The 16,278-nt window shown below is 38.7% G+C and overlaps 1 protein-coding gene across 1 annotated transcript; it reads right to left on the reverse strand.

Annotated features, from left to right (window-relative positions):
* Window positions 1–379: 379 nt before the first annotated feature.
* LOC148374537 (discoidin domain-containing receptor 2-like) lies at window positions 380–14,133 on the reverse strand. The gene is made up of 17 exons (XM_088355209.1): window positions 14,026–14,133; window positions 12,698–12,792; window positions 11,771–11,873; window positions 10,245–10,482; window positions 9,956–10,103; window positions 9,327–9,429; window positions 8,911–9,094; window positions 8,588–8,828; window positions 8,392–8,457; window positions 6,411–6,547; window positions 6,119–6,326; window positions 4,206–4,426; window positions 4,014–4,141; window positions 2,576–2,794; window positions 1,669–1,903; window positions 790–939; window positions 380–720 (listed from the first exon to the last, which is right to left on the reverse strand). Exons 2-17 carry the CDS (start codon window positions 12,771–12,773, stop codon window positions 586–588), a joined length of 2,592 nt encoding a protein of 863 aa, XP_088211335.1. The 5' UTR covers window positions 12,774–12,792; window positions 14,026–14,133; the 3' UTR covers window positions 380–585.
* Window positions 14,134–16,278: the final 2,145 nt, after the last annotated feature.

Here is a 16,278-nt window from a genome sequence, read left to right on the forward strand (position 1 = left end):
GTAAAATTTTGGCAATTTTCGAGAAAAAACGGAAATCTTAACCCTATGTGTACGGCGTTTTAGAACATCCAATTTCAGTCCATTGCTTATAATTGTAACACAAGAAAAGTTACAAGTAACTTTGTACACTAGGTCGGATATAATGTGCGAAAAATCCTTATTTTTCATACCAAAATTTCAGAGGCCTTGAGCGACCTCTAAATATCCTTTGATTTTGATGAAACTTTGCCTAATTACGTTTTGTATATATTGGAACATATTCAAGGGGTCACAGCATGAAATTTTAAAAGTCGAAAAATAAGGACCACCCTAATATATATATATATATATATATATATATATATATATATATATATATATATATAGACACCAATTTGGCTGTACAAAAAATAAATACATTGTAAAATTCAATATGAAAATAGTGTACATAACATATTCACGTCCGGTTTCCAACTTTACTATATACAGCCCGTTTTTCACAAAGTAGTTAAATGCAACTGGATAACATTTGCAGGGTTTTTTTGTAACTTAAAATGCATACAGGGCAATTTTCGACCCCACAAACAGAAATTATTGGTCCATGTTTTAATCAAGCTGCTCCAACAGCTGACTGTGTATTTCCTGGAAGCTCGGCCTATGCTTGGCATTTCTTCTCCAGCATCTTAGCATCAAGTTATTATACACACTATCAGGGCAGCAAGGTGGCTGGGGCAGGTAGACCTTGAAGAAAGAAAAATACACAAATATTTAGTATAACTAATCAATCGTGATCAAAGAAGTTAAGCTCACCTGTTTGCCCTGATCTCTGAAGAACTCGCCTGTGTTTTCAATAACCTGTTCATCAGACAGGCGAGCATAAGGTTGCATTTTGCATAGCGTCAAAACCTCCCACAATGTCACCCCGTATGCCCACACATCGCTCGCCATGGTAAATTTACCCTGAAATTACAAAAGCAGGCATAAGGAAAGAGTAGAACTGAGTCGTTCAAGGGTTCCTACATCTTAAGGCAAGTCCAATTCAAGACTTTCAAATACATTTTAATGCCTATTGAAATAGAATTTAAGACCAAGTTGACAATAAGAACAAAGTTGAAACAAAAAACAAAAACAAAAAAAAACACCACGTGGTTTAAAGGCAATCTTAACCGAATGTGATTTTATTTGATTTTTAAACCACATTTTGTTCCAGTTTAAAACATTCCTTTCAAAAACAGCACACTCAAAAGTTTTAGACGTGGAAAACAATAAATAATAAAGGATGTTTACAGTACTTAATGGATCCTCTGTTGAAACAGGAAGATAACTTATTCCAAAGAACTCTTCTGCTACACTCATGAGGCGTTTTTATCATAATGCATGAAAAACTATTTCTTGGTTCAGTGTAAAACCTTCTTGAAAAACATAACACTTCTATATCCATGACCAATTTGAGCATAGCATCACAAAAACCTATGCTGGGAAAAAATAATAATCTTTGTACTCCTTGGATGTGGACAATTGATAAATATTAGGAAATGTTGGTGTTGAACATTTTAAGACTTTCGAAAATTGAATTGAATTTAAGGCATTTTAATACCAGCTAAGGTCTTATTTTCAGGACAATGAATTTAATTTATTTTAAGACTTTTTAAGGATTATTCGATTTACTCTGGATTTTCTCCCACTTACCAGCAGAATACTTTCCCAAGACATCCAGCGGATGGGCAATACAGCACGGCCCTGGATCCGATAATAGTCCCCACGATACAAGTTACGACTCATGCCAAAATCGGCAATCTTTATGGTGTAGTTCTTCCCCACTAAACAGTTTCGTGTGGCCAGGTCACGATGGACAAAGTTGAGAGAACTCAAGTACTTCATGCCGGAGGCGATCTGCACTGCCATGCCCATCAATTTGTTGTAACTAAAGAGCAAATGTCAAAAACAAAACCCCAGTCATTGACTTTGCACTAGAAAAGTCGAAAGATATACTTGAGGCCACTTGAATGTTTCTCTGTATTTTAACTATCACTCTCGAATCAGTGTTTTTTCATTTTTTCCAGAAGGCCTGAATAACATACTAGAAGCGTTATTTCACATTTTGGGGCAGTCAAAGATGTTGTAACAACTTAAAACATCCGCCCCTTTATTCAAGCATGAACATCCTATTCCTACCTTTGGACCCGCAACAAAAAATACTTGGGAATCATATTTGTGTTAGGTATACAATCTATAACATGACAGAGTGCAAAACGCGTCCAAAGTTTATTCCTGTTAATGAAGAAAAAAAATGTTCGAATAGTGTTAAATGTATCATAGTGTAAGTTGTGTTCTACTGAAAAACAGTTGGAGGCCGTAAAAGGCCGTAAAAGGCCTCTGGGCCATGGTTTGGACACAGTTTCCACTAGTGTCAAAGTCATTGACTTGTGTGCCTTCACTGCATCATAATGAATGATGCGCCGTATATGAAATACAGGAAATATAGTGTTTTTAAGATTATTGAATACCACCTTAACATTTGAACTAAAGATGTCAAATCTCAAACATTTCAATTTAAATGAAAAATTAATGAAATGTGGAAATATCCTGGAGTTACCTAACGATACTCTTCTCTTCTTTCTCCTCCTGGCTGGCTTCACAGTCTGTATCAACCTCCTTCAGTTGTAGACCGCAGAGGAACTGGTTGAGGTCGCCGTTCTCCATATACTCAGTAATCATGCACAGAGGGTCTGTGTCCATACACACAGCCAGCAGACGGACTATGTTTGGGTCCATCAAGCAGGACATAATTCGGATCTCCTCGAGGAAATCATTCCTTAAGCATAACACGGAGAAATAGGAAGTGGATACATAAGTACAAAGTAACCAAGTACATCGATTTTCATCATTTATGTACTGAGCTTTTTCTTTTATCTGACATTTAAAAACAGATAGAGAAGTTTTCAGGCTGTTGTATATTTTTAACCTTTTTTGATGACAAAGAATATATGAGACAGAGTGTGAGAATCCAGCACGCCAGTGGCCCTCCAGAGGGACCCAGAGTACTAATTGACCTATTAAGCGCATCTGGCTCTCATTACCCAACTGAAAACAATGACAGCACAGACAGGTCCCTAGCGTCGGATGTTTCTGCCGGTTTGTGCAGCTTCTCCAGACCCTAGACAACTGCTTTGTGCCTAGTCAGACTTTTGTATTTATCAAGCCTTGAGCTTTTTGGACTTTGTTTTCTTTGCCCATTATCTCACTTCCTCCTTCTGCAGAGCGTCTTTTGTTATTTCAATTGACCAAGGTAAAAAACATAGTTATTTCATCTATTATTTCATTTACATGGTTTTGGGGATGGAAGTGTTTTTTTGCGGGCTCACGGCACCAAATAACTCAATTTTCATACATGATCAATTGGTCAACATTTATTTTTAAAGTTATCCTTGTCCTGTTGTACACTTCAGATGTTTTAGTGGTTGATGAAACTTATTTTGAGCCTATTTCTAATAATTACAACCATGGCATATTAGTAATGTAAGAACAATAGAGCAATGACAAAATAAGTTATTTTAGAAATGCACATCAAACTGGTAGCCCTTCGTGCCTATTAGTAATGAAAAGTAGCTCTCAGCTTAAAAGAGGTTGGTGACGCCTGAACTAGATAGATAGATAGATAGATAGATACTTTGTTTATCCCCGAAGGGAAATTCACATTTCCAGCAGCATCCCTGAGCTGAGAACAATCGAGAACAATCGAAAATAACACGGGAGCTGCTGGAGTGGCTGCCATTCGTGACGGCGCCGGAAGAAAAGATTCAATTTGAATCATGTACAAACAAACAAGATTGCCACTATGAAATTTGAATTTTGTCTGTTGTAGGTTGGCCCACCCTTTTACTCAAAAACAATATAAATGCTCCTAATATTAACATGGTCAACCAACCTACCTACCAACCTCCCTACCTACCTACCTAACTAAAACCTGCATATCTGTAGGCTACTCCTAAGAACTGTAACCACCTCTTTCCCAATGCCAACTGGCTCGTTACCTTGCATTTTTGTTTGCATCTTCTCGCAGTGTTTTAACAGCTACAAATAAGGGTGCCTGGTTAATCCCTTCTCCAGATCCATCGTCATCTAAAAAGGCCTGCATTCCTTCTGCTTCACACAAGTGCACCTAAATAAAATAATAAAATAAAAGGTAATCTCATTTGCAGGTAACCTAAACTTAAGACATGCACCTCTCCAAACTGCCCCTCTCCCAGTTTGACTTTGAATGTTAGCTTGTCTCTGGGAAACTCCTTCATGGATGAGCCGGTGCCAGCAAAGATATTGGGATTGACAGCCGTGATGGAGTGGCCGCTGTTGTCTGACCCCCGTAGGTTTATAATGTCCGCCTCTGCATAGTGGGGCGCGACTTCTGAACTGCCAGCAGCGAGAGCCTTGTAGCAGCTGCTTGGTTCTAATACAAAAGAAACTGTGAGGAATCATTGAAGTGATGTTTAAGTGGGAGGATGTTGTGTCTATGTGAAAACTAAACAAGCTGGATATTTCCAAATTGGAAACATGTGGTCTTGTGTTAAACTTCCATCCATCCATCCATCCATTATCTTCACCGCGTATTCTAAGCAGGGTCCCGGGGGTGCTGGAGCCCATCCCAGCTGTCTTAGGGCTGTGGGTAGGGGACACCCTGAACTGGTTGCCAGCCAGTCGCAGGGCACACAGAGACAGACAATTCACTCGCTCATTCATACTTAGGGACAATTTGGACCGGCCAATCAACCTGACATGCATGTTTTTTAGAGTATGGGAGGAAACCAGAGTGCCCCGAGGGAACCCACGCAAGTACGGAGAGAACATGCAAACTCTGCACAGGAAGGCTGGGAGCTATATTTGATCCCATGACCTCAGAACTGTGCCGCGGATGTGCAAACCACTCAGCTGCCCTGTGTTTAACTTATGAGTACTCTATTTAAATTCAGAGCAAAAAGCATGTTCCTAAATCAAAAAGTTTTCAAACGTTTTCCTCCGAGGGCCCAACATATAACAATTAAATGCAACGAGGGCTGATGGAATATTTTCATTACTCTGTTTTACTTGGCACACCAAGAGCTGTGTTTTGTTTTGTGAGGTTTCACACACAAACCCAAACAGATTTTTAAAAGATTGGTTTACCAACTTACAAAACATATAGAAAAAAGCTACTTTATAATTTAAAAATAAAATAATTCACATGTATATTTACATAGGTAACATTCTCATTGCTATTCACAGCTATTGATCAATGACGATTCTTTTGCTGTGATGAAAGTAAACAAGTTTGAAAAGTTTTTGAGGGTTTTTAAGAACACATTTAAATAACTATTATTTTCAATAATCTAATGTAATATAATCTAATCTATCATAAACCCAATTCCTGTGTGTGTGTGTGTGCGTGTGCGCGCGTTTGTATGTGATGTTTAGGCTCCATAATGTCTGAACAGATTTTCGTGTTAGTTACGCCATAGGCTTCCGTAAGAGTCCTGAGCTATGTTTTGTGTCAAGGCACCCCCATTAAACAACAACAAAATGGTTAAATATATGCTTTGGTGAGGGAAACTGTATTATTTTTGGACATTTTTGTTGTATTTATTTAATGTCTCAATTTCTTTCAAGTTAAACTAAAATTCCCCGTCACTGTTAAACAGACAGTTCAAAGCAGGGGTGTCAAACTCATTTTAGCTTGAGGGGCACATGGAAGAAAAATACATTCTCACAGGGGACTTTACTGATTGATTTAATATCTATTATATAAAGGAGCATCAGTGACTTTTATGTCAAGTAAAATAAACATAGTTTTCTGTTTGTTTAATCTAGCTTCAGTGAGTGCTTTACGGCCGACGTCTAGCTTTGGTGATATTATTCATTTGACTTGTTTTTTTGTGTGCTTCTCTCAGCATTGTCTCGCTAGCCTAATACACTTATATGGGTGGCCACTTTGGCCATGAGACATGTGCTTGGAAGAGTCAGCTTACTATCAATTTACACTAAATTATATACATTTCAGGTGTAATGTTACAGGATGGAATACTTTTTTCTTGTAAATTTTGTCGTAACAAGTAGGTACTATCTCATAACTAATATTTTGCTCCTCTGCAACAATATGCGAGCTCACCCAAGTGTCCAGAGAAATGTGCAAACTCAGGCAGTCGCCGGATAAGGCGAGAAGGCTCCTGGTAATTGGCACAAAGAGGGAAAATTCTCTCATAGGTGGAGTTGCAAGTGGAGAGAGAGGAGGTCATTGAAGAGCGCTGGAAAGAGAAGGCCTGAGTCTGAACCGCAAGGCGTGCTGTCAGCTCCTCATCCAGAATTCTCCGTGATGCCTATATTATTTAAAAACATAATGCTACAATTAGTCCTTATTGTCTTGGCATACGAAAGATTGCTCTCGATTGACAGTCTCGTACCTTTTCAAGCATTTTTTGCCACACCTGCCTCCACAAGATTATAACTATGATGGTCAAAAGGATAGCAATAATAGCCACCAAGCAGCCAATCAAGATTCTCGTATTACTGTCATCCACTTTGTGAGTTGGATCCTCCCCTGAAAAACAGGAATGCGTCTTGAATTATTTAAATTTAAATACACACATTTATTGGACCCTGAGAGTAGAATAAGCTACCTGCAGGTGGCGTTATTTGCTTATGAAGGAAAAAGGGGCTAAACACTAAATTTAAGCCAGTGTTTCCAAAAACCTCTTTTGAGACGAGGCACTCTTTTTTTTTTTAAATCAAACCATCTCGAGGCCCACCGTCCCTCAAAAATGTTTCAAAATTTATTCCAGGTACATGTACAGCTTTCACACTGCCTAAATTTCTTTTGTAATTATCTGCTGTGACTGTGGCTCAGGAGAAAATACAAGGTATACATTAATTAGTAATTTAGGATTTAACCTGAGTTACTCTTTCCTTATCTTGCTTTTCTATAAGAAAACAACAATTCTTAAAATGAGCAAATGAATGGAAGAATAATTTACTTTTATTGTCATTCTTTGTAACAATGCACACAGAACGGAATTTCGATACACCTGACCCGTACAGTTAAACCTTAGCGAGCCGATGCAGCCGCAGCCAAACAGGGCGCAGCCCTTTTTAAGTCATTAGGTGACAAACACCCCAATTTCAACCCTTAATGCTGAGCGCCGAGCAGGGAGGCAATGAGTACCAATGTTGTAAGTATGACTCGGCCGAGGCTTGAACCAGCGACCTCCCAGTCTCAGAGCGGGCGCCCTACCATTTAGGCTACCGGGCTGGTAAAATGCCTTTAATTCTGTTCTAACACATGGAATTTTTTAGTCAAATATATATATATATATATATTTTATTTACGGTACTATTATTTTTTTAATGTTATCTCAAAGGTGAAAATGTGAAATCCCATTCCTATCGCCCTAAACCCCACGCCTCGTTCCCTGCAGAATAATGGGCTCAGTGGCCGAAAATCCAAGGGTAAAAGAAAGATAACAGCAGATAGGTGCGGTGGGGGGAAATATAAAGTCTCTTTGAACTCCGTTGGGCATTGTTAATGCATACTTATTTCTAAACTTTTTAAGGACACCTCAAAACATGCACTCCACCTTTGGACAGCTTTTGAGCAAAATAAGTTATTAAATATATTTCCCTGTACTTGTCATGATTACTGATTAGTATCACCTGTGCCCGCTCATTTGGCGCCAGCCGCTGCGGGCGACCTGATTGGTTCCCTGTCCTTTTCTAAGCCCAGGCCTTTCACTCTCCGGTTGTCAGTCCGTCAGAGAACCTCTGTGTTTACAAGGCAAGCATCTTGACTCTGACTTCCGTCGGTCCCGCTTTTTGCACCCGTTTTTCCACCCATCAGTTCCTGATTTCCCCGTTGGTCTCCGGCTACGACCTGTTTTTGATCCCGACCACGTTTTTGCTCTATTGACCCGGCTATCGACCTTTTTTTCCCGTCCTTCAACACCTCGATCTCCTGCTTCGGAAGATCCACTTCCGCATTCGGAACACCTTCTGATTCTGTGAGCGGCTTGCTTCCCGCGTCCAGCGAGCACCGGATCGCGGGCTCTGCCTTTCCTCTTTATCTCAATAAACTTGTGAGAAACATTACGCGACTGGGTCCACCCTTTGTTCTGGATGTGACAGTACTATCTCCTGAGCAGAAGATTAACATATAAAAAGAAAATAAATGTAGTTATCTGTTGCCACCTACTAATATCTATGCAGAGACAAAATTGGGCAATTTCCTGCTGCACACTAGATGAGGTTTCACGGTTTGTGCCCTGGATCACTGATTTAAGTGATGAACCCTTTAACTTTTAAACACTAATAGTATATCAAAACCAGCCAGTGAGCATTTGCAGTTAGTTTTTGGGACTTCCCCTAGAAACCAGTTAGATAACCAAACCTAACCTGGAAGCGAGTTAGTCGGGTGTCCATGTTTTCGATGAGTCAAAGATGTGTTGTAGACTGCTGAGCCTAATAGTAAGGAAACACAAAAGAGACGATATCAACATTAGGAAGGCAGAATGCATCTGAACATTATGTGCAAAATTAAACTGATTGGACACCAAAGATTTAAGGAACAATGAAGGCTTGATCATTTCACCTGATTGGAAGGCGACTTCACTGATCAGAATCCAGAGGTCATTGAAGTGAAAACGGCATTTGATGGCGTGGGCAGTTCGATCCCCAAGGGGCACAGTGACAAAACGGGCACTTTGGCTCACCTGGTCGGCAGGTGGCCTGAAGATCATCGGGTCTGAGTCCCAGTTTACACCTGACTGAAAAAAGCAGGTGGCTTGCCTGAACAATCGGACTCCTCGGCTGAACATGTTATTACAGTGGACCTGCGGACGAGAAAACCAAACTATGAATTTAGGTGTTTTTTCTCCACTTCTCAAAATCATTTTCTGCATTTTGTATCATCACCTTAATCGAAGTGAAGTTACGGATGTGGTCAAACTGGAAAATTATTTCAATGTAACCTTTGGGGGAGGTCCTGTTACTCCATCCAACATAGTCATATCCAGGCCACATGCCGTAAATGTGACTGTGGAGAAAATCATCCAGACCCCACATTCCGTCGGTCAGCTGTCCCAGGCCTTTTGTCATTCTGGTAGGGAGATTAATTAGACAGACAGGCAAACAGACAGACAGACCATGAATTTCATTGATTATGCATTCTATATGAAATAAGAAATATCTGTATAAACATTTGTGCAGTAAAACTTTACAAAACAAAGTTAAAGTTGAATTTCAACTAAAAAGTTAACATTTTAACTGTAAGATGACTTCAATTGGCAAGTATAGTTTAAGACTTTTATTCATGGAGTGCGTGCCCTCACTTTTCAGCTGATGCTCCGTCATATACAGAGTCATTGAAGGAAACATTCAGGCCTTGGTTGATCATTTGGTGCCCTTCTGGCATACTGTATGACATCAGACCATCTAAAAGGAAAATGGTTGTATTGATCAAAACATAAAATTAGCAATGGAAGTTGCATTATTCAGGAATGTCAAACTCAGTTTGATTCTGGGGCAGGATCCATACTTTATGTTCTGAAGCAGGCCAAAACAGTACAACTCTAAACTGTTAGCTTTGTTTTCAGTTTTATGCTTTGTTATTCAGCCTACATTAGTAACCTACCCCAAATATTTTAATTGCGGATGACAACGGATCTTTTCTAAACACAACACATTTATTCACAAACAAAAGGTAATTTGGCATTGCACGTGTTAACTGGTTTACTTTAACAGTTGAGTGAATGGAGTTTTGCACCTGAACCAACTCACCACAATATAAAAACTCAAGACTGCCCTCTAGCGGCTGAGGAGAGCATTTGGTTTGGTTCGGTTATAGCATTTATTCAAATGAATGGTAACTTTTGATAGAATTGACCCAGGGACTTGCTTCTTCTTTTGGATCATATGTTTGACATTCTTTTGATAATTGAAGTTAAAGAGGATGACTAACCAAGCCATTCACAGCCATATAGCTCAACTCTCATGCATACGATCAAAGAGTGGTCAGTCACTGGCATGAAGCGCACATATCGAGCGATAATTGGAGGCTCCAGATCCTTCAGCACCACATCATATGCATTCTTGTTTCCCTCAATCACCTAGAAGATTAAGCAGATGTAAAAAAAACAAGTAATGGGTCACACTAGAAAGCCTGTGACACATTTAACCTGCAAATACAGACCCTGCAGAGTAAAACATGATGTTCACATAGAAGCCTGCAAGCACTCTGAGAAGCTCACCTGCTGTCCCTTTCGATCACGCCAGCCCACCCAATTGCTTCCATCGCGGCTGTACTGGATCCTGTATCGCTGAGCAAATTCGTTGCCCATGCCGTCAGCGTGGCGCCCTTGTGTGCCCACCAGTGTAATGAAATGCAGAGAGCGCAAGTCAACCTGGAGATATTCTTTAAGGCCCTCAGATTCAGAAACAACGTCAGGGCACCAGGCACCATCTCCGTCACCGTTGTCAAAATCCAGTCTACAAAAGGGGAAAGAAAATATTGTTGTATCCACTAAACATTACCAGTGCCGGAACTTACAGAGGAACACTTTCCTGGAGTGCAGTTTTTTCTCTAGGTGATGAGCACACTGTAACATGCTACGAACAAGATTTTGTATCTCAACTGTTTCTACAACTCGGTGCGTTACTCTGCTAATCATTCGAAGCGAATCATTTGAACGTATAATGATTGCTATTTGAAATTCCTTTGCTCCCAATGTAACTGATGCTGTAGAACCCGCCAGTAAGAATTAAGAAGAGATAGCGTAATACAAATGAATACAGTAGGGTGGTCCGGTTTCAAGCACAGAGTATGACGACACTGAATTTTTTGTCATGGAGATATTCTTTCTTCTCTATATACTCATATCCAAGTCGTTTTTAAAATTATAAAATACATTTACTGTAATCATGGGGTCAGTTTATATGTGCATATTTGGTTGTGTGTCACCAGTAGCAAATGGTAAGGCAGCACCTGGGGAAGGGGCCATGGCTCATACAGGAACAACAAAATCAATGGGGCAGACGTGAGCACAGAAAATACAGTAAAAGTGGGCTGAATTTTTGTCTTTTTTTTTTTGTAAAATTATTTTTGTAATTTACCATCCCTGGAGTAAAAAACGTCTGGGACAGTACCCATAGATAGAAAAGGACAAGATTGCACTCATCCAAGAAGTATGAAGGGTTCACTGCTTCCCCAAGATGGCGTACACTTTTTCTTCTAAGCGGTTTTAAGAGGTCGGTTAAGTGATGCCCGGATGCTGCTAAGAAGCCTTTCATTTTTGTTTATATTATTGTATATAAAACACAAAAAATTCTTCCTCTTTAAAACATCTCAAATGTTTTACTAGTCCAATTCTAACCATCCATTTAATGCCAAAATGAATTTGGCATTACTTAAGTTTGGTTTTACTTCTTCAAGTTATGAATATACAAACACTCAAGCCTTCAGAAACATCTACATGTAGGATAATATTACTGAAATTAACAATTTCTCCACAATCAAATAAACAAAAACAAACAAAAAAAACAAACACATTTTAGTAGAATTCATACTCACTTTATGTTTGTACACCAGGCACATGCGGCACCACACTGCCACAAGAGGCCAAAACACGGCACATATGAATGGTAACTATAATACTATAAAATATATATATGTATATATATATATATATATATATATATATATATATATATATATACATTTTTGTAATGTAAAGCATTTGTAGTGTATGGGGGAACCTTGACAAAATAAAAGGAATACCTCCCGAATTTTGCTGCTGTGGACTCAGACCACTGACTTGAAGCCGTGATATCTTCATCCTGAATCTGTCCACCAGTCATACCCAGAGGATAGCGACATGTTTCTACAACCACACAAGGCATGCTTGATACATGAACACATTCACATACCATATGGATTTGTATACAGTCCGTGTATTTTCAAGCAAAGTGTGGAGGCGAGTTGTGTGTGCATGTGCAAGTGTTTTTTTTTCCGCCAGTCCCCTTCCTGCGGCCTCAACTGCAGAACAGAGGTGTCACTGTGTAAGTGCCAGTCTCAGGAGGCTTGCTTTTCGGTCTTCATTCCTTTTCCAAGAGTTCCACCACATCCACGTGAGACACACGTTAGACTCTATAATATGAAGCTTTTTGTTTCCATGTTCTCTAAAAAAATGTCACAGTTACATCTTTCTGTACCTGCTCTCTTGTCAGTCCCTACCTGGTAATTAAGAGGAGTTGTCAATGTATTCACTTGCCTATTCTGTTTGAGCAGCGGGACAAATCTGCTTTATGCTGTGAAAATATTCAAAGTGCAGCGAGTGTGTAGCTGTGTGCGCTGCCCACGACTACGCTTAAAAAATTGCTTGTGAAAAGGTCTGCCTGTTTGGATGATATTTGCTGTTGCATATCAGGTAAACCACACACATACACACACGCCACACTGCACTCCACCTACCTTATATTGCTTTCTTCATCCATCTTAAAATTATACATTTGAATGGGTAATATTTAAAACTCATGTGATTTGATTACTAAGCTAGCCTATAAAAGACAGCTACAGTATCTTGTGATGCCAACAGCTCATCAACGTCTCACTTTGCTGAAAATGTACTTCTTCCAAATGTCACCCAAGTATAAAAAGAATTTTAAAAAACAGTCTGCAACACAGCAGAACAAGATGAGGATCTACCTGGGTTAACTTGACTTTGTACTGTGGCGGCAAGCAGGATGAAGACAGCAAGACGGGCGACCTCTTCGCCCCTCATGACCTTTATTGCTTTGCAACTGCGGCGACCGAGAGGAATGTGAAGAAAAAATGTGAAGAAAATTTATGCAAACACGACAGGTCAGGCGTGCCAACAACTACAGACTCATGGTCTCATTGCTCGTCTTTTTTCTCCAAATTCTAAGTGAAATTTATGAGGAACAAAATAAACTGATCAGCTTTTGAGTGTTGTAAAAATTAAAAACAAACATATATATGATAAATATATAACCAAGGACCATGTGAGTCGATTCATATACCTGAGGTAAAGTATATGATCTTTAGCAAATTTTGGAGACCATTAATATATTAATTTAAATTACAAAAAAATGGTAAATTATTCATAAGAAGAAGATTACGAGTTCCAGTATCGGCACTAAAATATTTTTTTTTCCCTCAGAGGTTTTGTAAACCGTCATAGGTTAACTTGATCCAATTGTCTTTCTGTTTTTAAACAAAAATCTGCGTTTGTATATAACACACACACACATATATAGGTTATTTTAATATTCCCCAGAAAATCTCATTTAAAACAGTACAACCTAAATAAATAGGGAATTTTGTTAAAAATAACAATAAATAGAATAAAAAAATGGGTCAATTTGGGAAAAAAAAGTTCATTTACAAATATTGAAATAAAACAAATAACCCCCTGCAAAACTGGGGAAAAGGAATTTCATTTCCAATGACTCAAAAAATGTGCAACTATTTTAAAACATCTGACTCCAAAATGGTTTGTTTTGTGTAAAACGAAGCGATTGGGTCATCCCTTTTAACACTCACATGGAATGTTTCTTAAAAAAAACTTAAACAGTGACATTTTGTGTTGTATTGTAAATGTTTTATTGCAACAACCTCAGCAATTATCCATTTGGTTGTATTTCACAAAACAACCATAAAAAGTCATTTCATTTTAAATCAATGCCATATTGCCCAAGAAACATGGATTAGATTGATCAGTCCATTTTTGACCCAATTTGGATGAATTTTTGTGTTTAAAATTTATATTTTAGCACTTGAAGCGATGGAGGTATCCTATATGCAAAAGTGCACTAATAATGAAAAATTATAATCAAAAAAGGAAGACATGTTTTACTTTAAGAACTAGCTGAACTGGATTTCACTTATCCCCTCACAAGGCTTCTTGTATGATGTTGTCCGGGAAACCCAAAGTGTCTCTTTGCAAAGATTCAAGCCAACAACAACGTCAAATCTAAAACAGAAACTGAGATTAAAATACAGTTTTTACTTACTTGTGTGTGTCACAATTTACAGGAAGTCATTCGTCTCTGCAAAAAGAGTTCATCTTTTCGTCCTTCTGTACTTAATGGAAGTGGAAAGAAGGGAGCGCAAGCGAGAGGGCGGTTGGTGGAAAGAAACAGAAAATAACACACTTTGGGGTTTTGAGGGGGAGGCAGACCTCCCAGAATTCCACCTGATTCACAAATGGTTGAAATTATGGTCTGCAGAGGGAGAGAAGTGTGCCAGCCACCCTTACGCCAATTATACAAATAACTTGGTAGGAACAATAATATAAATGAATATTATGAAATGCTTAATTGTTGGTCGAAATGAGTTCCTGAGGTTGGCTGGCCACTAGTCCATGATTCACCTAATTTATTTTCGTATCTGAATTGAATGTTTTTCTTGTCATCGACGTTAATGTTGTGAAACATTATCTTCAATGAGATTGGACATGGCACTCCTTTGTAAACATTTAATAAAGACTTTGAAGAGAAAAGGCTATCAGCCTATAAGGCATAAACAATATTTACAACGTATTGCTTATAGACTGGCAGAAGTTATAAGTTATTTGAGGCGGCGGTAGCTCAGGAGGTAGAGCGATCGTTTTAGGATGAAGGGATCCCAGTTCGAATCTCGGCTTGTCCGTGTTACATGTCGAAGTGTCCTTGGGTAAGACACTGAACCCCCAATACCCCCAATAAGCAGGTTAGCGCCTTACATGGCTGCACAGATCACGGCCGCTATTGGGAAATGTGAAGCACAATGTAAAGCGCTTTGGGAAGTCATTGACTTGAAAAGCGCTATATAAATGCAGATCATTTCATTTCATAAGAGCAATATTCGTAAATGAAATTGAATAGTGCATGGTAACAATAGTGCAATAAAAAGAAGTTCAGTAACATTTAACATAAAACAAATATTTTCAGTTTTGTACAATTACGTTTGGCAGTAACAAAAAGCAAAACCTAAAATAAGTCGCAAGAGATGTTTTCACAGTTTTTTGTGCTCGTTTAGGGTGGTGATGGCCCTTGGGAAGTAGCTGTCTGTTAGCCTGTTTGTCTGTGAATTTGGGACCTGTAGCGCCTACCAGAGGGAAACAGGTCAAAGAGGTTGTGGCTGGGGTGGGAAGAGACCTTCATTATGTTGATGGCTCTGCTACGGTATCGCAAGAGGGCAATGCCCTCTAGCCTGGGCAGAGAGCAGCCAATGATCTTTTGGGATGTGTTGTTTACCCTTTGCATGTTTTTCCTGTCTGCTCCCCTACTCCCTGCTGGGAAGGCTATAGTAAACCACAATCATATTAAGAATAAAAATGGATGGACAAATGATTAGACAACAACTTTCAAAGAGCAAGCCAACTATAAAATTCTACTATTTCAAACTAAGGATTGACAATAAATTGTAATAACTTGATTAACTCTTAAATTTAAAAATCAAAAAACTTCAAATTTGCTAAATGATGAAATAAATGGTAAGAAATAATAAGTTGAATTTGTGTAACCCCAAAGCTCGTGGTGATAAGTAACCAATTGTTACTAACTAGACAAAGGGACTTGGTGCACACGTAGTTCCTACTTGTGGTCAAAGAAACATCAATCATTAATAAAAAAAGCAAAAATCATTTCAATAATAAACAAATGTGCAGGAGCTATGATATGAACAAGTATTTTCAAAATGTTTGTTGGTCAAGATATTTGTACCGTATTTTCTGCACTATAAGTGCCAGGACCAAAACACAGACAGGACCCACTTGCGTATGTTTCTCTCATTTTTATTAGGAAGAAGGGAAAGGATTGCACACACGATCCGGAAAACTCTGGTCGTGGGGAGCAGGTTGCTCAGACGCAGGAGTGGTATTTCTGTGGCAAGCGATGGCAGTGTTGGGAGGCCTACAAACGTCGTTTGTTCTTACAATTCTTTCACAAGATATCCATTTCTTTTTATTTCCTGATATATTTTGTTGCATAATATTAACATTTTTGGGGGCTTATTAAGTCGGTTGTAAGATACGGAACTGTACTTAATCACATTTTTCACTGGAAGTACAATGTTGGCAACAAGATTCACTTGATATAATTGGAAATGATTTGAATGCAACACAAACTTTTCCTTCTTTTTTCCGTGTTTTTTTTCTACTTTTTTGTAAATTCCTTTAAAAAAAATCTCATTGTGTTAATTTTTTCCGAGCTGTTACTTTTTTCTTTTTGTTCTCTATTTACTTTTTTCCTACATTTCTTTCATTTCTTTTTTTCTGTTTTTTT

Source organism: Urocampus carinirostris, chromosome 1, assembly GCF_059441175.1.
Source record: "Urocampus carinirostris isolate Australia breed hairy pipefish chromosome 1, RoL_Ucar_1.0, whole genome shotgun sequence".
NCBI classification, from domain to species: domain Eukaryota; kingdom Metazoa; phylum Chordata; class Actinopteri; order Syngnathiformes; family Syngnathidae; genus Urocampus; species Urocampus carinirostris.